The following is a 25,298-nucleotide window of genomic DNA, read 5'->3' as shown; positions in this document are numbered from 1 at the left end:
AGGATGGGGGGGGGTGGGTCTGTACCAGGACGGCGGGGCGGGTCTGTACCAGGACGGGGGGGCGGGGCTGTACCAGGATGGGGGGGCGGGTCTGCACCAGGACGGGGGGGCGGGGCCGGTCTGCACCAGGACGGGGGGGCGGGGCCTCCAGGTCCCTGTGAAGTCGTTGCCATGTCGATGTAATTGCCATGATTGCTGCAATTGTTCACGCTTGAAACGGTGCATGAACGGTGTGAAGGCTTATTAAGGGGCTGGTTAATGGTCACCCAATTACCCCCCCCCCCCCTTGTACATTTCCAGTGAGAGGGCCAGATGAAGACTGAGGAAACTGTGAAAACTATTGCACAAAAGATATGTCCATGCTGTTCATGAGGGTTAGCCGTTAATTACTTACTAAGGACCTCCGATTTTTCTTATCAGACATCGCAGACATTTATTATTTATATTCTTAGATTTCTGTGGTATGAAATTAAACAGCTGAACAACTCAAAAGCAAAGAATTCATATTTATGTATAATTACATTTGTAGGCCAATTTGATATGTATAAGTTGACCACAAAGTCAAAGTTCTGTATACAGGAAACTTTCCCGAGAACAGAACGCCCCCCCAAAAAATCTAATAAATAAATACACCAAAACTCATAATTGTTTCTTTAGCCAGTCGTCAGATGGTGCCTGGAGCATAGCTGCACTACTGCAGCCGTCAACTATGACACAAAGACGTCAGAGCTACATTGCAGCGACACCTGGTGGTTAGTTTCAGTTACACTCAGTTAAAACTATTTTCTTTTAATTTATCTAAAGATGGTCATAAGATGACAAGCGTGTATAGATGAACCAATGATGCAGATTTCTACATGTTGAGATAGAATGAAAGAGCAAATAAAAAAAAACGGAATTACATGAATTTAAGCATTTTATTATTTCTGCTGGACAAATTGATATAGCATAGACAGTTTATAGAAATCAATACAAAAGAATTGCTAAAAACAGCTGTTCTTACAGGTACAGTTCTTTTCAATGTCGAGAATGTTTGTAATGTGATTTATAATGCTATTTACATACATTTTGATTTTACATATGTTAAGTTAGAGTTGTTAAAGTTAAGCACGGTTACTTGTAGAGCTCTGACTGAGCTGTCATCACCAGTAGCAACAAAGGTCTGCAGCTTTGCAAATAAAAACACAGCAAATAAAAACAAAAACAAGATGCATTAATCAGCAAAGAAACTCCTAAAAGAGGAATCAGACCCTCCAATTCAGTCAGCTCTCCCTCTGGCTGAATGATGCAGCTTACTGGAACTGCCTACCTCATTGGCCTCATGTGATGTTAAACCCACTGATGCCTTTTGTATGGTGACCCCAGAACTGCAGTGTTTATTAATAGGCATTTTTTTTGTGCAAGTGTTTTTGTGATCAAAGATACTAGTGTTGTGCTACTTCTGTCATCGCTCAGCAGCCCTTAATCACCTCCTGGCCCTTGAGGTTCCTTATACTATATGGTGCTAAGAATAACTGGTGTCAATGTTAAGATTGTTAAAACAAAAAGAACAACAACATCCAACCAATACAGATCTATACAGCAAAGGAAAGTGTACATCAAACAATTGGTGTTCATGCCGTGTGAAATCACATTCATACCAGATGTTAGCGTTAGTTTGGTTAGTGCAGGAAGCAAGACTGAACTGAAATGAACACTAAAAGTGATTTGAGAGCGAAAGAGTGGGACGACCTCACACTCCCCCGCCCGTACAGGTCAGATCCACAACGAAGAAAGAGAAAGACTGGGCTGAGTCTCGGTGATCACATTTGAAGATACATCTCCACACCGAACTCATCCTTTTTTTTTTTTTTTTTACAGAGACACTTTTCATTGATCCCACCAGGAAAACACAAAGACCTGCGGTCAGGCCTGGACAGGAGTGGAATAAATAGCAGAGCGGGCCGGAGAAGGGCTCCTCCTTCATGTGGCCGCCTTCCAGATGATGACGCCCAGTATTACCAGCACCACGGACATGACCAGTGCCAGGATGCACATCTTCTTACGGGACTTTTGCTGTGAACGAGGGAAGGGAGGGTCACAAAGAGAAAGCAAACACACAGCTTCAGAGCGCTGGAGGCAGACTGGAGCCCTGGCCCGGGGCCTTCCTGTCTTGCAATCAAGCGATGATTTATTAGGCGCGCCGGTGCAAAATAAATGGAATGCCTTCATTCCTTCCTTCCCTGTCTGTCTGTCTGTCTGTCTGTCCAATAGTCTTACCACTTTTGTAAAGGACAGTTTTTAAGTTCTTCACATGGAAACGGAGCTCTTCAAGCGTTTAACTTGTGTTGCCTGAGGGTTGGACCACATCCTACAGATCAACACCCAGACTTCACTGCAACACAGTGCTCACCAAAGGAGTGTCCTACCATAACTCTACCCTCCAGACGATCAGCCCGTCACGTTACACCTGAGAGCTCGACATCACCAGCCTCACAGCATACCACACCTACGCCTAACCTCAAGTAAGGCCTCCCAGGCCCAGCCCTTAGTCCAGGACTGGCTGGACCTGGGCTGGGTTGCACCAACTGGGCGTAAGCCTGGTCTTAACTACGCCTGGTCGTAACTTGACCTAACCGTTACGGCGGTTGCACCAACTGGGCGTAGCCTTCTGGGCTTAGCAATTACATCCAATCCAATGCAGCGCTACCACCATCCTTGCAACTGCTCATTGCGCTTCGCTTCTATGCAAACGGGGCATTTCAACACACAGACGGCGATATGATCAGTGTACACAGATCGAGCGCCTGTCGGGTTATCCAGAGGGTTTCACTGCCTTCATGGGGAGATGCCGATGCACCCAGAACGGGTCTGCACAGAAATAGCTGCGTGCACCGTTCTGCACAACATCTCAGGGAACAACTGGGGAGAGGGAACAAGAGAATCCCTCTCCCCAGACACCATCAGCCACCGGCAGTCCCCGAGGAAGACGTGCGTCCAGCCAGAGCAATTGAAGATATCGCTGGCCGATTAATCCGTTCTCAACTTATAATCAGTTATGAATATTGTTTTAATTATGTTTATATGTTTTATATAGGCCGACACATTAAACAGATCTCTCATACAGTCTCAAAACACCTCTATTAGCTCCAATTGTCATTTGATGATGTTCAATGCATTGCTTCTGTCAAAAATAACCATTCCCGTCTAAATGCTCGTTGTAAACCAGACAACACAAATACATATTTTAATTACATAAGTTTGCAGTGTTTTATTGTTAGGCATTAACACAATTGATGAATGACAATGAATGAAAGAATTAATTATTTATTTCGGTGTCCAACAGCATGTCAAGTAAAATAGTAAATAGCGTGTCGGCACGAGGTATCCTAGCAACGCGGTGATGTGCGCATTCCATGGAACATTCACATGGCCGCGCATAACGACCGGGCGTCGTTAAGACCAGGCTTAAGTCCCGTTGGTGCAACCGGCGTTAGTTCCATTCTAAAGCCAGGTCTTTCTTAACTAAGACCTACTTAGCAGTTACGACCAGGCTGAGTTAAGACCAGTTGGTGCCACCGGCCCCTGGTGTTCTATGGGTCCTCACCTGGTAGTAAGATGCTCTCTGCAGCTGCTCCCCCCCGCGCTCCACGTGGACCTCTGCACTCTCCACGTTGGCCTCGATGCTGTCTGTAACCGGGGGGAGTCGCACACAGACCGTCAGCCATGGTGCCACCGCCATGGTGCCACCGCCATGGTGCCACCGCCATGGTGCCACCGCCATGGTGTCACCGCCATGGTGCCACCGCCATGGGACCCCAGCCATGGTGCTATAGTGGGGCCACAGCCATGGTGCCACAGCCATGGTGCCACAGCCATGGTGCCACAGCCATGGTGCCACCGCCATGGTGCCACCGCCATGGTGCCACAGCCATGGTGCCACAGCCATGGTGCCACCGCCATGGTGTCACCGCCATGGTGCCACCGCCATGGTGCCACCGCCATGGGGCCCCAGCCATGGGGCCCCAGCCATGGTGCTATAGTGGGGCCCCAGCCATGGTGCCACAGCCATGGTGCCACAGCCATGGTGCCACAGCCATGGTGCCACAGCCATGGTGCCACAGCCATGGTGCCACAGCCATGGTGCCACAGCCATGGTGCCACAGCCATGGTGCCGCAGCCATGGTGCTACAGCACTACAGCCATGGGGCCATAGTCATGATGCCACCGCCATGGTGCTACAGCCATGGTGCTATAGTGGGGCCCCAGTCATGGTGCTATAGTTGGGCCCCAGTCATGGTGCTATAGTGGGGCCCCAGTCATGGTGCTATAGTGGGGCCTCAGCCATGGTGCTACAGTGGGGCCCCAGCCTGGCATGTTAATTTTCATTGCATGTTTAATGATTAACTTGGTTATTTGTCCGTGTCAAATGTGCGTGTGCATGCTTTTCTGAGTGTGCCATGTGTCAGTTGCTAAATGTTGGAATCAGAAACTACCCTTATCAAGAGATCAAATGAAACTCACCGATCATATCTCCTTGATCGTGGATCATGACGGCTAAATCCTTGAAGATCTGGTTCACATCCAAGATATCCGACTGAAATGAGAAAATAAAATGAATAAACATGCAGATACTACAAATCAATCAACTTGCACTGATGGTCTTTATATTTGCGTCTCCCCAAGCATGTTCCATTATAATCAAGCTACCATCTAACTACTGCCCCAAATCAAGACATCATCAAACTACTGCCCCATATCAAAGATCATCTAACTACTGCCCCAAATCAAAGATCATCAAACTACTGCCCCATATCAAAGATCATCAAACTACTGCCCCATATCAAAGATCATCAAACTACTGCCCCATATCAAAGATCATCCAACTACTGCCCCATATCAAAGATCATCTAACTACTGCCCCAAATCAAAGATCATCAAACTACTGCCCCATATCAAAGCTCAGCCAACTACTGCCCCAAATCAAGGATCATCTAACCCTGACCCTAATCAAGGATTATTTAACTACTGCCCCATCAAGCTCCCAAACTAAATATCTACTGTTGTTCTTCTCCCATCGTTGACATTCTGTCACCTATATTGTATTTCTAACTATAGAACATAATTCTATGAACGTCTTGGTGGTCTGACGCCCGGAACATCCCCCAGGCCCTGCACTGAGCCCAGCCTAGTGGAGAGGGTCTGTCCCCCGGACACTGAACCCAGCCTAGGGGAGAGGGTGACTCGCCTCCAGCTGCCGGATGTTGGTCTCCCTCTCCTTGATGAGCTCCAGGTCTTCCTCTGTGATAGCCGCCTCCTCCGTCTGTATGGTGGTCTGAGCCCAGTCCTCCTGGCTTCACACACACACACACACACACACACACACACACACACACACACACACACACACACACACACACACACACACACACACACACACACACACACACACACACACACACACACACACACACACACACACACAGAGCTAGGAAACGGGCCCCTATGCCACCGGGTGAAGGTCACAAAGAGGAGTGTGGCGGTGTGGAGAGATGATGATAATACGGTGGTCTTACTTGTCAAAAGAGACGAGCTGTTCTTCCCCGGCGCCGTCCTCAGCCTGGAGAGAAGCCAGAGCATCAACACACCTTCCTTCACATCACATCATTAGACCCCCCCGGTACATACTGACACGCGGGTTAGGAGGCGTTGCGCTGGAGACCCACCGAGAGGCGGGAGCCGGCGCGGGCCCGGGCCACCGACTCCTTCTCCTTGTCCGCGGCGCGGCGCTGCACCGACTGGAAGTTGTTGAGCGCCGCCGAGAAGTCGCTCATCAGCCGGTCCCTCTGCAGCTTCTGCTGCCGCTGTGGACCAGACAACGCACCGCCGTTAGACCGGACCGACCGGACCACGGCCCCCGGGGACCGGGGACAACAGACCCCCCCCTGTTAGACCGGACCGACCGGACCACAGATCCTCCCCGTTAGACCAGAGAGGACCCCCAGGACCACAGATCCTCCCCGTTAGACCAGAGAGGACCCCCAGGACCACAGACCCCCCCCCCCCCTGTAGAACGGAGAGGACCCCCAGGACCACAGACCCCCCCCCCCCCCTGCAGACCGTAGAGGACCCCCTAGGACCACAGACCCCCCCCCCCCCCCGTTAGATGGGAGAGGACCCCCAGGACCACAGACCCCCCCCCCCCCGTTAGACCGGAGAGGACCCCCAGGACCATTCCTCTGCCTCCAGAGCTACTTGCCTGTTCTGAGGGGGATGTCGGCAAAGGGATGGAGCCAAGGTCCTTCAGGTGCTTGTTGGTTTCTTTCGCCAGCTGGTTTGTGAAGTGCTGCATCTGCTGTCTGAGAGAAACCAAAGAGGATGAAAGTGATTTGGGGCTTTGTTTGCTTATTAGCAGGAATGCCCCGAACCGATACACGACATCAGGCCGATAATGGCCAAATATGATCCAATATGCACAGACCTCGAATAAAATGATTAATCGATTGGAAGTGCGATTATTCTATATCAGGCGTTTGTGGGTGGGAATCAACATTTATATGGCTAGAGGCTAGCTGCTTCTTACATAAGACATGTTCTTATGATAGAAGGTAAATGCGAAAGTAAACTAAATGATATCTACACAAACAATATGTAATATGGAGGACACACCAAGGAGACCAACAGTACAAGGCTCATCATTTTGTGAGCTTATCTCGATTTACTAGATGTAAAAGAATAACGTCAATAACACTTCCTGGTTACTACAAGTGATGACACACACACACAATCGGCTCTCTTATTCTATATTATATCTCAAATGTATTCAAACTTTAGCACTTTATCTATTTTTTTTACTCTTCACTTTAAACGGTATGTATGTTTACTCCATTCAGATTTTTTCTCTGTAATATTTTCACTGATTTAAGCCACTCAAGTTTTCTTTAATGAGCTGTTTTTAGGTGGCTAATTTGCAATCATGAGCAAAGTGCTTCGATATATTTTATTTTTTCAAGAGTAAAACAAAGTATCGGACTGATATCAGTATCGGCATATAGCTGTATCGAAAGTGAAAAAGTGGTATGGAGACATCCCTGCTAATTATTATCAGAATACATGCCAAAAGAGGTGATCTTGTGTCAGCCAAGACACGATGCATAGAGGGGCGGACACTTACAGCCGATCTTGAAGTTCACTGTTGTCTTGTCGTGTGCCCAGCTGGCCAACGATGCCCTTGATCTGGGCGGCTGTAATTGGAAAACAACAACAGTGATTGACCTGTACATGGTATTGTGATGTTATACATAACCCATTATAAACCACAAACAAGCAGCAGTGCAGTGCTTGGTGAGAGTGAGAGAAGTGGAGCAACACCTACTGTTCTGTGTGATCTTTTGGATGTTGGCGCTGCATGTCTGCAGGACAGAGCCGAAGTCCCGCGGGACCGACCGGTAGGCGTCGGCTTTGGCGTAAGACATCTCAGCGGGACCCGATGCTGGAGCTGGAGAAGGCTGGGGATGTTCGCGAACTAGCCTGGAACCCAATTCTACAGAAAAACCAATAATCCCACAATGTACATACGCATCTAATTAATCAGAATATACCAAATACAGCTTGACAGAAGTATCGTTAAGAACGAGTTATCGATTTTGCAGTCCCTCCCTCTCCCAGTGATGTCTGGTGCCGTCCGCACTCCGCAGAGCAGAGCTGTCACTGCTGGCTAACTTTTTAATCCACTCCAATCCATTTTGTAATTTAGCTGGACCGTTGACACTCTGCCGGCAGTTTATCCTGACAGGATGCCGTGTAATGACCACCAAAGTCCATCTCAAAGCAACAAGTAGCGTCTGTGATCAGCTGATACCAACAACAAGCTAGCTTGTCATGCTAACCACTTAACCATGACCCTTTAGAGATAACTTCACACACCCAGAACACAGCGGCAGCTATTTTCCGTAATAGAAAACGGAAACATTTACTGGCTAGTTAATATGTCAGCTTTCATAAGAACAATCTCTACTTACTTGTTGGGATGATTCAAATAGCGGATATTTTCTATGCTGTTACTCCCTCACATCAAAGGCTTCCTGGTCTGTGCGCGATGACGTCACGCAAAACGTACGCGATGACAAGGCTTCAGTCACCCAACCTAACCCACAACAAACAATCAGTGACTATCAAACACAACAGCTGTTTACAGATAATCGTTCACATTTTAGCAGAAGTTAACAACCATGTACTTCTAGATTATGTCCATAAGACTCGTGAGCCACGTGCATGCGCCGGGCTGCAGTCTACCAGCCTAGACCCTGATCATTAGAGCATCTTGTGACTGTCATGTGGTGCCCTGTGCTGATTTAACAAGGGCCTTCTCTAACGCCCCGAGCAGAGTATCCCACCCGTGTTCATTTAGCAGAAGAATCGTGACATTATGTTCCCCTAGAGATGACGTCAACAAGCATGCGATTGGCCTTTGCGCTTACATTTTCTAAGTTTCCTAACGGTATGAGCACATAATGTTCCTAGCTTGAGATTTTTCAAAGAAACAGAACATGGCGCTTAGTTTTTGTAGGCATGTAGGCTGTACTTGTGGTTTTTAAATACCCATTAAGTCATGCAATTGTACCCAAACATTTACTTAAACCAAAATGTTCAGCTGAATCAACCAGAAACACACCTTAATGATCAATAATATCATACAACACAAGCTATGTACTCATTTATTTAATGGATAAACGAAAATATAAACAACATATCAACAATGCACGGTCTCTGGTAGACTGAGAGACAGTCCCAGGTCTGCGGCGCCGGCAGACGGCTGCCAGTGGCAGTCGATCAGCGCGTCGTACAACTCCTCGCTCAGCTCCATGAACTTCCTGTTGGCCTCCCACACATCCAGCTCTGGGTTCGGATCTGCAAAAGAAATGTGAACGGGAGAGTGGTTTGTTAGCGTTTCAATTACGTTAAAAATAATTAAAACCAGAAACCACTGCTTGAAGAACTTAATCTGAATGCACACCTTCCACGGTATCCTCAGTCTCAGTCTCAGTTTCCTTTAAAAAAAGAAAATAAAAAAAGTTAGCATGAGCTAGCTTAACATATCAATGAAAGATGTTGACAACAATTTTCCCACTGTCAGAAGGTCATTCTGAAGGTACCTGAGGTTGTGCTGCAGTCTGTGGGTAATACTGATTGTAATTGTATCCGTAGCCGTCCGCGTTGGGGTCATAGCCCCAGTTGGGGTAATAGCCGGGGTACTGGGCCTGCTGTTGGTAGGGATCGTACTGCTGGTAGTTGGGTCTGTAGGCTGCAGAGTTCGACTGCCATGACTTGTTCTCGGGAGGATGTCTGGTCCTGGAGAGGTGGGTCACAACCAGGGACAAAATTGTTGAGTTGTACTTAAAAGGGGGAACAGTCGCGCTTGCCATTTACTCACAGCCCTTTCACACATGAATTGTAAGCCCGACATTCTCCAGATTACGCCCGGAGGGGCTGTATGTGTGAACGGCTGAACGAAGATGTATGAATCCTCCAGAGTTTACCCGGCCAGGCCCTCGGGGGAAGTCTGGAGGATCTATGAGCCGTAGAATTCCCAACGAGCGAGTGGGCATGTTGCTGACATGTTGATGACCTTTCGATCATTCAACAGGCGCGAAAAATGGGAGCACAGAGTTTAGCTGCTGGTTACTTTTCTCTTCTCGCCTGTATTTTCGTTGCAACTTCTTTCTCCTCTTCTGTTGTCTTTCTTTTGACAAACGTACTTATTGCAAGTCGCTTTGGATAAAAGAGTCTTCTAAAAAGGCACTAAATCATAATGTTTGTGGCAGATGATTCTTAAATAAGCAGTATTTACATCATTAATCACTTCATTAAGAGTCAGCACTACGTAGTTGGATCCTCTCGCCCTCTTCGCTGTGTTGTAAACAAAACAGACTTCCGCTGCATACTTCCTTTGACACATCCCGCCTGCTACACGCTCTACCCAGGCACCTGCCCTCACCCAAGGTATACTGAGTATCTCCAATACGTGTGAACACGTCTGATGCAGCTTATGGCCAGCTGTGTGTCGCATGTGTGAAAGGGAAACTCTGGATCACCTCTAGACCCGGCTCTCTGGAAAGGATCCCTAGTGCATGTATGAAAGTCATCCTATAAAGGGATACTGCTTCACTTTGCCTTTATTTTCTATCCATTTTACACATCTTTTGCAGATGTTTTCTTTGATTTATCTATTATTTTATTTTATTGTATGACAATGTTTATATGTGAAGCTCTTCGAGTCTGCCTTGTGTATGAAAAGTGCTATAAAAATAAAGTTGCCTTGCCTTCATATGGGATGAGTGACCTGAGAATAACATCAACTCTGTTGGACCATTGACCTCATCGGTCCGGCATTTGCGTTCTCAAGCTTGCAAGTAAATCTGAACCGATTATTTTACAACAGGGATATGAAGACATACACTTGTATTTTAAAATATGGGATGTTCCCCCTTTAAACCTGCAGCACTCAGTGCATTGACAGCGTTTAGTTGAACATCATTGTCCGTTGAGTTCGTCAGCCCACTGTTGACCAGGTTGTATTCATAGTCGCAGGATGTAGAATTATAAATCAAATCATAACCACCCAAAGCATCATGATCATAAATGAACAGAATCCTGCCCATACCAATATAATACACCGGAGAGCGCTGTATCCACTAGGCCCCAACAAATGTCGCCAACTATGTTAATACAAATCTGAAATCAGCCTATATACTCAGTCTTGAAAATAAAATAAAAAAATTATCTGGTCTGAATGCCCTCAGCGATTGAGTAGTTCTTACTTCCTCACAGGCCACGCCGGTGGACATTAATTGGCCACCAGCTTGGCTACAAAGCCAGGACGGAATACAAGACTCCACCCACTGAATCAACCTGAAGTTACAGAAAGGAAGCGATGGACTGGAATTCTCCGAGACTTCAATAGATTTGACCAGCCGTCATTTTCTGACGCCTTATGCACACCTTGATTATCCTTGCTAAAATAATCAGAAATAGGGGGTGGAATTCTGCAGTCCACCCCTTTAAAGGCCTGGGCTCTGTTAGGAGTGGAGGTTCCTACTTGTTTGCGGCGAGGCTGAGGCGGAGCGGCTTGCCCCCGAGACCCACGGCGCCCTGGCACTCGTCCAGCGCCCTCTTCTGCAGCCGCTCGTCTGGGAACTGGACGAAGCCACACCCCCTGGAAACACCAAGCAGAACAGAGACATCACAACCTTTAACGTTCAAGCATTAACATAACAACAGGAGAGGTTTATTTAGAGACGGCCCAAAATGACCACATAACGCAACACCAAACCATGGAAAAAGAGACACGCAAAATGTTAGGTTGAGAGTCGTGTTCAGTTCAGTGGCGGCGCTTGCTGGTGCTATAGCAGCAGCAGAAATTACAATAGCAGCACCAAAACTCTGTGCTGGTCTAAGGTCAGATCCACTCTACACTTCTGCTTATTTGTTGTCAATGTCTTGCCGTTGCTCTCCTCTGTTCAGTAAACTGATCCAAGCTCACTTAAGGTGGTCATGTCAGATTTATAATCCTATTTGGAATAGGCATCTATAGGAAGCAAGACCATCAAATCAAAACAATACATCTCTTCTTAAAAACATATCAATTCATTTTTTAGTTCCAACAATTCATTGTAGCAATAATTACTATAGCGTCAAAGGGAGAAGAGTTCATGTCACCAATCTCCAACAATCAGTCTCCCCGACTCACTTGGAGTTACCGGTGGTGTCCAGCACCACCTTCCCCCCGCGACAGGAAGGGTAGCGGTTGTAGAAGAACTCGTAGAGCATGCCGTCGTCTACCTCCGGGGTCAGATCCCCAACGAACAGAGAGAAGTTCTGACTGCAGCAGCACACAGAGAAAACAGGCAGTATGTTATCACAAACCAGGTAAAGCAATGGTCGTCAACAGCGGATTGTTACCTTTCTACTTTAAAATTGACTTGAGTGAAGCAACAACGTACATGGTAGTAATGGCTCTATGGAAGGGTCTAAAGACATGGGTTCCCTGTTGACCAGTGCCCTACTGGAAACTGGGCTTACACTTTTCGCTTTTTGATATAGATTATTTTACTATATAGAAGGTGTGAGTTTGTAGCTAGCATTTAAAAATAGCATTATTATCCCTGTATTCCACTAGTGGGAAAGGCTTATTCTCAAAGAGCACTCCTGCTTTCATGGTCTGTTCTGTAGTGGAAACACAACACATGGGTCGGCCAATATTATGCAGTGAAAAAACATGCACACAAAAGCACAACACTCACCTTTCGCCTTGTTTACCAAAGGTAGCTCTATTCAGCTTAAATCTCCTGGGCTATGGAGAGACACACACACACACACACACACACACACACACACACACACACACACACACACACACACACACACACACACACACACACACACACACACACACACACACACACACACACACACACACGTTAGTTTATCATGAGTATCTTCTAGTAGAAATGTGAAGTGAAAGTATGTGATTGATCTCCAGTGTGATTAAATAGTTACCGGGTTGGCTCCTGGAAGGACTTTTCCATTGACTTTGCGTAGACATCTCTCCGCTGTGGCTTCATCGGTCAGCTCCACAAAGCAGTAACCCAGACCCCCGCTGTGTTGAGGAACAACCTGGTTTCAGATCAGGACTGAATGGACTGCTTTGACATCATTTCTGCAGTTGGTGGACTACTCACCCGGTCATCTTGTTTCGAATTATCCTCACATTGATGACCTGTTCGCCCAGGGTGCGGAAGGCGCTTGTGACGAATTGATCGTCCATGTAGGGCTCCAACTGAGAGGACATGGTACACATGGTTCATAAACAGTCCCACACGGGAGTCCAACTAACTCTTCATTACTGACGCACAACTCTGCATTTATTTAAAGACCCATTGAATAAAACTAAACTTGGTAACAACTTATTTTGGATGAAGAGTGATCTAGGGGGTTACATAGTCGCTGTAGTTGTACTGTCGATCTCTCCTTGTCTCCCCTCAAAACGCATGATGCACCAGGTGACGCCATTTGTTTTCTAACTCTTTAGAAGTTTCACGCGGTAAACATACTTTATAGTTTAAAATCGATTGTTGTACTCACGTTCCCCATCCATAGTGTGCTCATGGTGCCGATACAATTGGAATTGAGACTTCTCTCCGGTTTCAATCAGTTTCCTACCATCCAGATCAGTTACAACATGAGTGTTATGCTGTTGTTCCTGGTTTACGATATGAACGCGGCGCTTGAAATACGCGTCATCACAGGAAGAGTTTTAATTAATTTTAATTAAAGGGGCAGAACCTGCAGCCTGAGGCATCCTGCTATGTTAAGTCGTTGAATATAATATATATATATATATATATATATATATATATATATATATATACTTAAGAAATAAACTTAAACATGATAAACTAATTACTTGCTAGTGAAAAGACAGTGCAAGACAGAAACATACCATGTGAAATAGAATGATTAATTATGTTAAAGAACATGATGAAAGAAAATCTGATTCAGATTGATCATTATTTGTAGACTAAACTATGCATAACAGTATATATATATATAGAGAGAGAGAGAGAGAGAGAGAGAGAGAGAGAGAGAGAGATGTGTTTGTATATAAATACATCTTTTTTTTTATTGTTACCTAACACAGGATAATGGTCTATTAGTTGAGCCAAAAACAGAAGGAAAAATATTATTTTCTAGTATTTCACTCTTGAGAACGGGAAAAATAAATCGAGTACTGGATTAGGCTATTCATTAGTTTATTGGAAATCAACTGAATTTATTGAACCAGATGATGTACATTGTGTTGATATACACCGTCCACAGCAAAGAAACAAAACAATCCTATTTCCCACAACCCACCAAAATCAAATCAAAATAACTTGAGTGTATGTAAGTACTTTAAATGGAATGAGGTACTTTTACAATATATCCATTACCAGAGTAAAATATAATTTGCTGCATTATTGTAATGACCCAAATCCCAAACAATTCCTTACAGCGGTGTCTAGGCGAACATCCAATGTAACTTTGGAACACAAACTATTCCAAATGTATATTTGGTGGAAAGGAAGAGTTCCGCCGATTAGCGGACTGTTCTGGACCATGTAACTCTTAGTTTGTTGGCCGTTCAACCTCGAGGTACCATTGTGGTCTGCTCTTGATTTACAGGTCATAACAGCGCTTCCATAACATGTAGCACTTACATATCGGTTAATCATGATACCCATCCACAATAGGCTACATTGATGTTAACACCGGGAGCTTTTCAAATAAATGTTTGCAATGTACTGAAGGGATGCATAATTATTCAAACCATGTGAGGGTTTTGCAAATGGATGTTTTTCACATCCCATCCCATCATATATGATGAAGGATAGGATCAAAACATCTCCTGATCTTTGTTTAAATTGTATACACCAACAATTCTGATAATGATGCATCTATTCTGAACATGGTTCCTAAATGCTACAATTTGCACAAAAAGAAAATGGAAACAAAAAGGCTGAGCATCCACCCGTATACAGTAAGTCTTAAAATCACACCTGTTCTTCTAGAATGTATGAGCATGTGAGAAAATGAAACATCCATGCCCTCTTCAGTAAGGGGCACAGTTTTAAGGCAGAATTCCACACAGGGATTTGAACTCATCACCAGAGTAGTGCCAAAAGCTCTCTCTCAAAAGGACAATTAACAGATTACATCAACGGATCGATCTAGAGTACTAATAGCCACGGAGCAACATTGCTTCTTGGTCCTCAATAATAGAATTGTAACATTCTTTCACAATCTAGAAATGAGCAGTCATGTCATTTGATCGTTCCAAAAGTGCAAAAATAACAAAGAACCAATACTAAAATAGAATCAGCATACATACTCTGCAATTAAGTTGATAGGAAGACGCATTAAGTATGTAGGTTTGATTAATTTTAGACAGATTGGATTAGCAAAGATCAGGAATAATAAACCAGACATAATTTTCTTTGAACCATTGTTAGAATTAATAAATAACATCACCCAGGAATTTATTTGGAGGAAAAAGGCCTATATACCTGATAAATACTTCAAGAAACCTCTGTGCAAGCTGCAACATGATTCTTCCCACATAGCTAATCAATTTTTTTTTTGGAACATTTTATTGTTCCAGTTGGACAATTTACTCAAGTGCTTTTAAAAGTAAGGGATCTGCAAGGGAGATGCCAACTTACTTCCAATACTACAACCAAGCCCTCATTACTCTCACTGGCCTTAGATATGGAAACAAGAACCCATGTAAACCATATGAAGCAGTCCGTGTGCAGCAGGGAATCATTGCAGAGAGAGCCAGAAATATAAGAACCAATATATCTATGGGGACCTCTGTACTAGAGCAGCAGGCGGTGCAGCCTAAAGCAAACTGGGAGGGAGCTATAACCCGAGAAGGAAGACCAGGAAATTATCTTTTCCTTTTGCCCACACACTCACACATTCACACGCTCAGACACTCAGTCCATCTTCTCCTTGTGGACCAGCTTGGGGGCATCCACGAAATCTGTCCCATAGAACATGATGACTGCGGCTGTGAGCAGGCCGGCCCCGCCCCAGATGGCAGCGTATGCCAGGGTGTCGCTCCAGGTGTCTCCTAGGAGGGGAGGGGGGGGGGGGGGGGGGCGGAGAACAGGAGAACCGTCAGTGAGCCGGGAATCAGGGCACGTAGGTTACAATAAAGTATGATAAAGGATATAAAAAGGATTCTGGAGGATGGATGGATTTGCCAATGCGGGATAAATCAATATTATAGGCTCTTTGCTGACAGCTTCTTCAATGAGAATATTTGGATGGATTGGGAGTATGTAGTTATAAAATCAAATAAAATCATACGATCTATAACATTGTGATACGATTAGAATACGTTGGATTATTATCCAACAAATAGAAATTTGAAATGGCGAATTGTACAAATGAATTTGTAGTCATAAATGTCTATAACCGGATGATACCATACAAGTGATGTTTGTTTCTGCATTAATTCAGAAGATCAGAACTTACCGGCCAGCAGCAGAGAGGCGATGCACATTGAGAAGGCCACCAACATGATGATGGGCAGCTGCACATGGAGAACAACAATGGGTTATTCACCCCCAAGAGACCACCCAAGAGACCTTCATCCAAGAATGGGGATCCTACTTCAACCTTTACAGGAAATCAAAAGGCCTGCTTCACTTCACCGTGCCGTCACGGATCAGGAACAGATATCAGAGGGAAAGGGCGTGGTTGAAAGCTCTGATTTGGTGGTGTAGTGCGAGAGGCCCTGATGACTGCCACCGCACTCCATTATAGAGTAACAAGACGTGTCAGAATAGTTAAGTCGACAGGTCAGACATCACTGGCCACATGTCACCGTGGCCACCGTGCTGGAACACATGGCTTTGGATCGGCTGGTTCTGTTGCCAGTGTCTGACGGCTGCTTGCCATAATAACGTGGGCAAATTGTTTTTCTATTTTAAGGCAATTGCCGACAGCAGGCCCGATAATCTGGGCCATCAGCAGTCACATTTCCATCAAAAAGGTGAAGCGAATCTTTAGAAAGTGTGCAAAGAAGAAATACAAATTAGGTGCGTTTCCATCAAGTGTTTGGAGCGGAAAACTACACACATCCCAGGGCTTATCGTGTCCTTTTGATAACATCCTCTCTTAGTTCCTGATAGTGGAATTGCGTTGTTTTCCATCTAAGATAGCTGTAATGTTTTTTTCTTCTTCGATGAGAGCAAGGAAAAGTTTTACCTCTTCAGCGGTCCTCACGTATCTATTATTCACGTTGGCCATCTGTTCCATGGACGTATTTAAAGGATACTTTGTACATATTTATAATTCGAAATTTGTCTCAGCCTTTATACCACAGATACTCCAGGGTATATAGCCTATAACCGCGTTTTCTGATTACAGTTTAATGCATTTTCCACAATGTACCAGCTCTCGTTTTGAAGGCTGAACAGACAATTTGACTGGAATTATTTAGTAGGTGTCCATATATCAGGGATTAATGGACACGGTATAATTAAAGGATATGTAATCATAGACATCCTATATATATATATATATATACACATGATATAGGATGTCTATGTATACAAACGCTTAAAAAAAAAGATATATATATTGACACTACAAGTTGATGTCGGCAGGGTTGCTATGGCCGGTCGTTATGCGGAAATCGGAAGGACGTTGTTCGCTACGTCACAGCTATTTCGAAAAGTGTGTTTACATCCCCCATTTCGCGCATTTACTCTATTTCGCATTTCTCAAAAACCACCTAAAGCGAGCGGATAATTTTTTTTGCGAATTAGAGGATTTTTATGCGAATTTCGTTGCTTCCATCACCGTTTACTGATTCGATACTTCAAAATTCTCATAAAAATCAGGGGGACGGAAACGCAGCTAGTGTGATCTCAGGGGTTCTGTCGATTAATCAGTGACGATAGTGACGCCCTTACTGTGAGGAACTTCCAGTCCTTCTGGACACGGAGGGGCGTGGGCCCGCCGCTCTCGTCCACCGCAAAGTTACCCAGGAACAGGTCGATGGAGTCCTGCACACAGAGACGAATCCCTCATTAACACCTCGGACGGCCCCACCAACCTCTGGCATGACACACCCTCCTCATCAGGATCGGACCGGCACACGTACCTGTCTGAAGCCGTCAGAGAGGTTGTTCTTGTAGTAGCGAACCATGGAGTTCACGCCATCCATGAGCAGACCCATCTGAGTCCTCTTCCCAGTCCTGAAATGGGCCGTTACACAAGGTTACGGTGGAACGGGTCATTTTCATTTATCTCCGCCAGAGTTAGAGTGCAGTGGAGAAGTAGGTTTTAGTAACTGCCATTGTCTGTTGACCGTTAATGAACATGTTGAAGAAGTGTGGACAGATTATCATTGGTGATAAGGTGAAGCATCTTAGCACACATTAAGAATCTAAATGTATTGTATGGTGATACATTTATCGTTTCCGTCTATTCATACACTGTCAGCATGACGGCATGGAAAGGGGCTTTCACACATTCATTTCAGACTGACAGGATCACGAATGTTTGTGACAATTCAACAGGCAGCCTATGAATGAAATGTATGTAATTTAACATTGTGTAAAAAAGTATATAATCCCTTTATTATATACTTTTCCTTCCGTTTAATATTGTTAACCTCCTGAAGTTGGAGACACACTACACACATTCACTTTCTCCCGTTCTTCATTTGTGGCTAACACACGCTTTACACTTAGCCTTGAAAAACATGTAGTGTTGCCCCATCTTCAACAGTTACATCTCAGATAACATTGTCAACCCATGTCGTTTGTAGTACAATGGTGTACCTTGTGAAGTCTGTTTTCAGGGCTCCAGTTCCTGCATACTGCACAGCGCATGCGTCGGCATTGTCAGCCCATGCTGGTTAGAGAGATAGGCACAGACAGCGGGGCAGGGTCCGCGGTGGGAAGAAAGGCAGTTTAGGTGGACATTGTGCTCTTCACATCACCACCTTAAGCTGAACGTCTCATTGGGCTCATTAGGCTCACACTGGGGATGAACTGCCGTTCTACAGGCAGGCTTACCATTCTTGTAGATTCGTTCAAACTGAGCCTGCTCTTCCACCTTCTGGCCCACGTTCAGCACACCCAGTCTCTGTAGAACATCCAGAGAACAACACGGCATTACTCAAAACATGGTGACACATGGTGATCACACTGGGAATACATCTGGTAATCACACTGGGAATGGTCCTGGTAATCACACTGGGAATGGTCCTGGTAATCACACCGGGAATAGTCCTGGTAATCACACTGGGAATACACATGTTATCACACTGAGAACACTGATGGTAATCACACGTGGTAATCACATTGAGAATACATGGTGTCACACGTGGTAGTCCCACTGAGGACACTCTGGGGGACTGACCTGGAGCTGGGACTGCAGCGAGCAGCGGGCCAGCAGGCTCTGGATGACGTTGGTCCGGTCCAGGCAGTCCATGCAGTTGCTGCGGAATGTTCCGGTCTGTTGGGCCAGCGTCTTCCCCTCGGCGTTCACCATGAAATACCTGAGACGTCGCGTGGAGACAGAGAAAGAGGTCCGACCAGTATTAGTTAGAGTTCCCTCCGAGTAAGGGGGAAAGCTTGCATTAAGGCAGCGTATACGTGCACATGCACATGCACACCAACACACACTCACCCATATTCCTCCTGCTTCTCTGCCACGGCGTCCACCAGTAGCTGGAGCCGGTGCCACCTCATGCGGCTGCACTCCTTGTGGAAGTCGAAGGCTATGTAGCTGAAGACAGACAGACAGACACGAGGAAACACCGTTGTTCGTTAGGCAGAGGACGGCTAATGGCGATTCAGGACAATTCCTCAGTCATCATTCATTCATTCATTCATTCATTCAATTTTAATTAATTTAATGGTTGGTCAAAGACACTTTAATCGTGAACATATTACAACAGTTGGATCATCAAATCCTAAAGAGAAACCACAGGGTTTGGTAGAGCCCTAATGAAGATGAAGATACCCACTGGATCATCTCCTTATCCGCCCCGGACACCATCTTGGCGAAGGCCTGCTCCAGAGGTTTCTCTGAACCCTTCTGGTTCACCTGGTAAGTTTCAAGAGGCACAAAGGACCTCTTTAGTGACTAACCCCATATTTGAATATTAACCATTCTAACAAATCAATTTGAATCAAACAAAACAGGAAGAAAAGGGGAAACAGGACGTGCCAGGTTTAAAATGGTCTGCTTCCCGTAGATCAGGAACTGAGAGTCAAAGTGCCTCTTGAAGCCGTCCATCTGGGGAGGGGAAACAAGAGGGTTCTCAGTGATGTGGAGGGGCACGGGGCTCAGGTGTACTGGTGACAGGGGGGCGGCTCATACGTGGTTTGCAGTCTTGCTGATCAGGGGCTTGGGCTTGTACTTGAGGTTGGGCCTCTGGGACCAGAAGAAGGGCATGGACCCGCGTGTCTGTGAGGAGTCAAGACGTTAGGCAGGAACTGAGAGGACAAACCCCTTCAAACGGGCCACAGACACCCTGCAGTCATGTTGACTCGCTTTAAAAAGAAACATACTTAAAAATAGATCTAATGATTCTTAGAACTATTTTTGGAAATGGAAAAGAAGGTACACAAGTACCTAGATATAGATGCCAATTGAAGATTGTGCAGTTCTAGTGTTTGCAGTTCAAGTGCTAGCAGTTCTGGTGCTTGCCGGTACTTGCCTGGACAAAAGAGGCCTGTGCCCCTTCATAGAGGACAATCTGCTCCGTCTCCACACAGTTTGCAGCATGTCCCTCAGAGTCGATCCCTGCCAACACACATCAGCTCACAGTCAGGAGCAAAGGACGTTTAGCAGCTAGAGGAATGGGTCGCTCAAACCCCTGATATCCACCACATCAAATCTTAATATGAAACTAAACCAACATTTGAACCCTACACCACATTTTATGAAACATAAAACACAACCTAAAAAAATGAATCACTTTCATTATAAAACATTCACTTTTAAAAACAGTTACATCCAAAGAGCTCAACCAAACAACCAAACACATCATCAACTTCCTCTTTAGAAAAAACTAGCTCAAGGTTTAGTGCCAGAGTGCTATCCCGACTTCCCCCACAGCGAGGTCCCTTGTGTTTCCCTAAGCCAGCAGGTGGATCCGTTACCTCGGATGTAGTATCTGACGCCGGCCCGGAAGCAGCTCCTCCTGGAGATGAGGACCCACTCAAAGATCTTGCCGTTGATGCGGCATGGCTTCATGACGACGACTGAGCCAGACAGGTCAAGGAGAGTGGATTCACCAGGGTGTAGGGAGTAGGGCCCAGTGGGGTAGGCTACCGCCCCAAACATCTCCTCCTCAGAACGCTCATCCAAAATACTGCTGGGTAAACCGATTTCTTGTTTTATCCAAGAGTGATACTGGCCAGCTCTCACAAATGCATTACATGTAGATCATAGTGCAGACTGGTACACAGACAGACAGGCAGGAAAATCAAATGGATGAGAAAGGATACAGCCGTGGACAACAGGGAGGGCGAATTTGTGGAGCTGCACAGGGACAGAAAAGGCCGTTAATCCGAGTTTCCCGGTTTTATTGGTGGAAAAACAGTGCGTCTACAGCATGGAGGGAGTCGCTGCTCACCTCGGGCTGGGCCGCCAGCTCTCTCAGCAGGTTCCCGTTCCACACGAAGCGTTGATCCGCCTGCACCACAGGGGGTAAACATCAACCACCCATCACACGCTATCGAGAATCTTCCAGAAATCTAACTAAGATTAACGATATTTCTTTGACACCCGAGTACACAGAGGGAGACTCAATGGTGACTGGGTCGGCGGCACCATTACAAGTGCTGCGCCACCAGTTTTCCAACTCACTCGAACAGAGTGCCGAGTAAAGTAGTTCAATAACAATAATATCCGTTATTGTCGGTCGTCGATTGCATAATGGGAGATCATCGTTAACAAACCAGGTTTGAATTCGACCCGCGAGCTGGGGCGATGCCTTACCCTCTCCAGGAGGCTCATCTCCTGGAAGTCCGGGCTGGTGTTGGCCAGCCTCTGAAGGGTGTGGGTCAGGTCGTAGTCGGTGCAGAAGTAGAAGCCGTCGGTCGCCAGCACGCTGCTCACCATGGACAGCAGCGTCTTGTTCTCCTGAGACTAAACCCAGACAAAATGGCCAACGCATCACAATGTTTTGGGCCTTTTTTCATCATGGTGGAAAGAACAATATTCTGTGTAGTTAGCACGCGCAACATAGGTTATATGCTGCATTGACACCAGTCTTGGATTGACTTTGGCCACGTCACGACCACCAGAGACTGAAGATTGTGTATGGATCAATGACTTCACGAAGCATTAAAAATGTGTCCGAAGGACATATATTTTGAAAATAACAATTATATAGCTTTATTAATAAATATCATATCATAATTTTAAAAAAGCCTTGGGGCTTTAAGCAATAATTACCTTGATATTATATTGAAAATTGACATTTGGTATTCATGCCATGCTATTGCACATGGGAAATGGGATTGGTGGCAAACGAAAAGCCAGTCACTATTAAAGATGGCTCGTCATTGTCACAAACCATTTGGCTGATGAAGGTCTAGCACCAAACATTGCAAATAAATGCATCATTACAGGTAGGACAGTGTGCAGCTGGTCTGCAGCCTTAGCTAACCACCATTGGCAGGCATATGGAAATGTTTGTATCCTAGCTAATAGGATCAGGGTTTAGCTGATTATCTTGTAGAACTAGGCCTGACAATCCCTTCCTTTTAACATCAGAGGTTAGAGGGACTAGTGAACAATCTGTCCAACAGACCGAGTTCCAACAGAGCGAGAACATGGTAGCATCTGGTTCTCAGTATTCCATTACCTAATCAGTACTCCAAAGAAAGGTGCATTTCCAAATAGTAACAATATATTCATCCTTCCATAGAACCTTGGGCCCTGCAATGTCTCTGATGGAAAGCATTTGACATATCTGGTAAAGGTTTGTGACATGGGACGTGATGACATCCCCTGATAATCAAAGCATAACCAATGGTTGTTGTATAACTGACTGCTATAACCTTTGCCTATTTCATCTGATATACAATTTGCTTAAGAGGTCCAAAGTCTGTCGGCTTCTAAATGAGCAGAGCCGAAGTGGAAGCCTTGATTAATAATGCACACGGGCTGCTGCTATTAGACACCACTGTAGCTTCCATAATTCAGTGGTGAAAGGAAGGTACAACTGAAGGACACTGAATACAGACACACAACGAAGCCTGTTGATTGATTGGTTATTCGAACTTTTTCGGCTCAATCAAATAAATAGTAAATGGTAAACAACATAGACAAAAACATTCTGTGATTCTACAGGATGAGCAAGTCTTGATATAATTGTTCACATGTGCTTCAGAGTTTATAAGTAATGCCAAACACTGTACTTGGAGTACAGGATGCATTAGAATGCTCACCTGAGCTTCAGTGAGATGCAGCAGCGTCTTCTTATAAGCGATGATTTCAAACTCCACCATCTTCCACACGGCGTGTCCCAGGAGGCTGCCAACGTTCCTCTTCTTGGTGATGACGATGAGGTACATCCCTACATCGTCAGAGGGGTACATAATCAGTGCTTCGCTTATGTTCCACTCATCAATAACCTTGGCGGGGACATCGTGGCAGATGCAGCATTCAGCAATAGTGACAGATTGAAATATCACACTTTCCATTAGGTAATGATACGCGTGTTGGGACAATAATGATTTTGATAGAGATAAGAATGATGACGTGATATGGAAAAATGCTCCAATGTAAAACATTTATTTTATTTATTATTTTTAAACCAGGGAAAGAAAATACATATCCAAAGAAGCTCTATGATGGTGGCATCAGAGGCCGTCTCTGTCCAAGCATCTCCCAGATCACCACACCCACCTGCTACCAGACGAATGGTTCCCATGACACCACACACAGGCCTGGTGACGGCGGAGGGCGGCACTTCCTTCTTCACTGGAACAGGAATACACAGGAAGCATGAAGAACCCCCACATCATTGTGGACAGATACGATGTGAAGCTACGAATGTAAAATGACTAAATCTTAGGTTTTTGTTTGGCAAAGAGGAAACTTCCTTATGTATTGGAGAAAGCCAGATAGTCACTTTGTTTCAATCGGCCTGATCAGACATTAGTATGTGTGCATTTGTGTGTCCAACAATGGGTTTCAAAATGATGCATAATTATTAGCTTGTGTATTGATTTACGATAATTAAATATACCAATCCTGCTTTATTTGTTTTTGGTAGAAAGAGTTGCGCCCACTTTGCATTGTGTCTACCTGTAAACGTCATCTCGTTTGACAGCCTGTCGATGGCCAGGACCGCGTCCGCCCCTTCATCGCACGCCTCGATGAAGAGCTTCTCAGGCGTGGTGTGCCTGGAGAGGGAGGAGGTCACTGTAGGTTCTGCTGTCTGTTAGCACGGTGGCTCAATGTCTCATTGGTCGATCTTCTTGTTTAGCAAGATGATCGAGGTTCCAAACTAAAAAAACCTTAACAATATGATACAAGGCAGCAACTTCCCTCCAAAGCTGCATTTGGGCTTAAATTAAATAAAAACCTTGAAAACCACATCGACAGGAATGTGTTCACATGGCTGTAGAAATGCAAGGCTGTGGTTATTTCAGTAAGATTACTAGAATGCCACGGTCATTAACATATAACCGACTACAAGGGTCTTCCAAATCAAGGGCAAACACCTTTAAGGGGCAGCTGGGCCACATGGTCGTTTTCAATCTCCTGTAGAATCAAGATTATTTTCATCAAGGTGTGCTGATTTAAGAACACATCTAGTATTCACCATATCTTTTAGAGGTATCTGGAGAAGAGGCAGTAGATTTTAACAGTTACATATACACAACAGTTATATAATAACCCAGTTAAAAGAGCCCTAAATTATAGCATAGGGAGTTGAGTTGAAACACGCAACTATTTGAAAGACCATGAGCTAGAGAGCTTAGTTAACGAACACAACACTTCTATTGTTGGGACTTCGTAATCCAAACGTTAACAGCACAAAGCATTGTACGTCCATATCAGTATGGGTGTGTCAGCTGTCATATATCTATTCACAACAGCTATAATATAAGAGTTTTAAGTTCGATTGATTATGCAACGAGTTACATACAACGGTATGTAATAAGTATCATTAAATTAGTGATTGTGAAGCCATAATGTCTAAACTGTTGACCTGCTGACACAGCACTGCATGCAGATGCCTGTGCTTTGTCAAAGTGAGGCATCAAAATTAACCCTTTACAATAATCAACTTGACTGCTGCAAATGCTCCTTGCGTTAACCTTATGTTCGTCTCTATCGTGGTGTGTCACGAACTGTTTGTCTCTATCGAGGTGTGTCAGAATCCCGTCTAGCCCAGGATCCACCCCGAGTCCAGCCCAGCCAGCTAGCTAAACCCGGCAGTGACAGACCACTCCACCGGAGGGTCGCGGAGCCCCAGACATTCAGCCCGGAGAACGCTGCTTTCAATTAACCTCATAGAATTCGTGTGCCATATTGTTTGCATGTAACGAGAACATTTCTATTTGAACATGAACCGCCTTTTGATACTCACAAATTGTATCTTTCGTAGACGGTCGCCATCTTCACTTGATGCACTACCTAACCTGAGTGACGTATGAATAGTAAGTTACGTAGCGCCGGTTTGCCAAGTATTCTCCCAGCATTCACCATTCAGGAGTCGACAGAAA

At 45.2% G+C, this 25,298-nt stretch overlaps 3 protein-coding genes across 4 annotated transcripts; all 3 read right to left on the bottom strand.

Annotated features, from left to right (window-relative positions):
• Positions 1–883: 883 nt before the first annotated feature.
• On the bottom strand, positions 884–8,243 carry stx12 (syntaxin 12). Of its 2 annotated transcripts, none has more exons than XM_056583055.1 (10): positions 8,001–8,243; positions 7,355–7,534; positions 7,154–7,223; positions 6,239–6,338; positions 5,706–5,843; positions 5,556–5,599; positions 5,228–5,333; positions 4,504–4,576; positions 3,587–3,669; positions 884–2,055 (listed from the first exon to the last, which is right to left on the bottom strand). In XM_056583055.1, exons 2-10 carry the CDS (start codon positions 7,452–7,454, stop codon positions 1,963–1,965), a joined length of 807 nt encoding a protein of 268 aa, XP_056439030.1. In that variant the 5' UTR covers positions 7,455–7,534; positions 8,001–8,243; the 3' UTR covers positions 884–1,962. The 2 variants fall into 2 exon arrangements, with proteins under 2 accessions (XP_056439030.1, XP_056439029.1); XM_056583054.1 differs by having other exon boundaries at positions 7,355–7,522; positions 8,001–8,238.
• A 409-nt stretch (positions 8,244–8,652) lies between these two features.
• On the bottom strand, positions 8,653–13,260 carry LOC130375896 (tRNA selenocysteine 1-associated protein 1-like). Its single transcript, XM_056583053.1, has 9 exons — positions 13,123–13,260; positions 12,720–12,817; positions 12,538–12,637; positions 12,282–12,331; positions 11,729–11,860; positions 11,078–11,194; positions 9,135–9,330; positions 8,996–9,029; positions 8,653–8,889 (listed from the first exon to the last, which is right to left on the bottom strand). The coding sequence occupies exons 1-9, from the start codon at positions 13,144–13,146 to the stop codon at positions 8,732–8,734; spliced, it is 909 nt and encodes a 302-aa protein (XP_056439028.1). The 5' UTR covers positions 13,147–13,260; the 3' UTR covers positions 8,653–8,731.
• A 1,566-nt stretch (positions 13,261–14,826) lies between these two features.
• Positions 14,827–25,291, bottom strand: sacm1la (SAC1 like phosphatidylinositide phosphatase a). Its single transcript, XM_056583051.1, has 20 exons — positions 25,163–25,291; positions 23,872–23,969; positions 23,470–23,544; positions 23,010–23,137; positions 21,553–21,702; positions 21,188–21,247; positions 21,060–21,093; positions 20,712–20,813; positions 20,267–20,352; positions 19,927–20,013; positions 19,777–19,842; positions 19,571–19,653; positions 19,231–19,329; positions 18,961–19,099; positions 18,615–18,684; positions 18,378–18,450; positions 17,696–17,789; positions 17,505–17,597; positions 16,060–16,117; positions 14,827–15,652 (listed from the first exon to the last, which is right to left on the bottom strand). The coding sequence occupies exons 1-20, from the start codon at positions 25,189–25,191 to the stop codon at positions 15,516–15,518; spliced, it is 1,761 nt and encodes a 586-aa protein (XP_056439026.1). The 5' UTR covers positions 25,192–25,291; the 3' UTR covers positions 14,827–15,515.
• Between the last annotated feature and the right edge of the window lie 7 nt (positions 25,292–25,298).

The sequence above is a fragment of the Gadus chalcogrammus genome, chromosome 22 (assembly GCF_026213295.1).
Source record: "Gadus chalcogrammus isolate NIFS_2021 chromosome 22, NIFS_Gcha_1.0, whole genome shotgun sequence".
Taxonomy (NCBI): Eukaryota; Metazoa; Chordata; class Actinopteri; order Gadiformes; family Gadidae; genus Gadus; species Gadus chalcogrammus.
The sequence above is the reverse complement of the archived record's forward strand: the minus strand, read 5'-3'. Positions and strand labels throughout refer to the sequence as shown.

Bases quoted from the DNA above. Each gene is read 5' to 3' on its own strand.
- stx12 (XM_056583055.1), bottom strand. From the start codon at position 7,454: ATGTCTTACGCCAAAGCCGACGCCTACCGGTCGGTCCCGCGGGACTTC. The intron at 6,339-7,153 runs GTAAGTGTCCGC...GGTTTCTCTCAG, and splicing joins AGTGAACTTCAAGATCGGCT to ACAGCAGATGCAGCACTTCA. The intron at 5,334-5,555 runs GTAAGACCACCG...GTGTGTGTGAAG, and splicing joins CAGCTCGTCTCTTTTGACAA to CCAGGAGGACTGGGCTCAGA.
- LOC130375896 (XM_056583053.1), bottom strand. From the start codon at position 13,146: ATGAGCACACTATGGATGGGGAAC. The intron at 9,030-9,134 runs GTACCTTCAGAA...CTTTTTTTAAAG, and splicing joins AGACTGCAGCACAACCTCAG to GAAACTGAGACTGAGACTGA. The intron at 8,890-8,995 runs GTGTGCATTCAG...TTTCTTTTGCAG, and splicing joins GACTGAGGATACCGTGGAAG to ATCCGAACCCAGAGCTGGAT.
- sacm1la (XM_056583051.1), bottom strand. From the start codon at position 25,191: ATGGCGACCGTCTACGAAAGATACAATTT. The intron at 18,451-18,614 runs GTAAGCCTGCCT...CTCTCTAACCAG, and splicing joins TGAACGAATCTACAAGAATG to CATGGGCTGACAATGCCGAC. The intron at 17,598-17,695 runs GTACGTGTGCCG...CTCTGTGTGCAG, and splicing joins TCTCTGACGGCTTCAGACAG to GACTCCATCGACCTGTTCCT.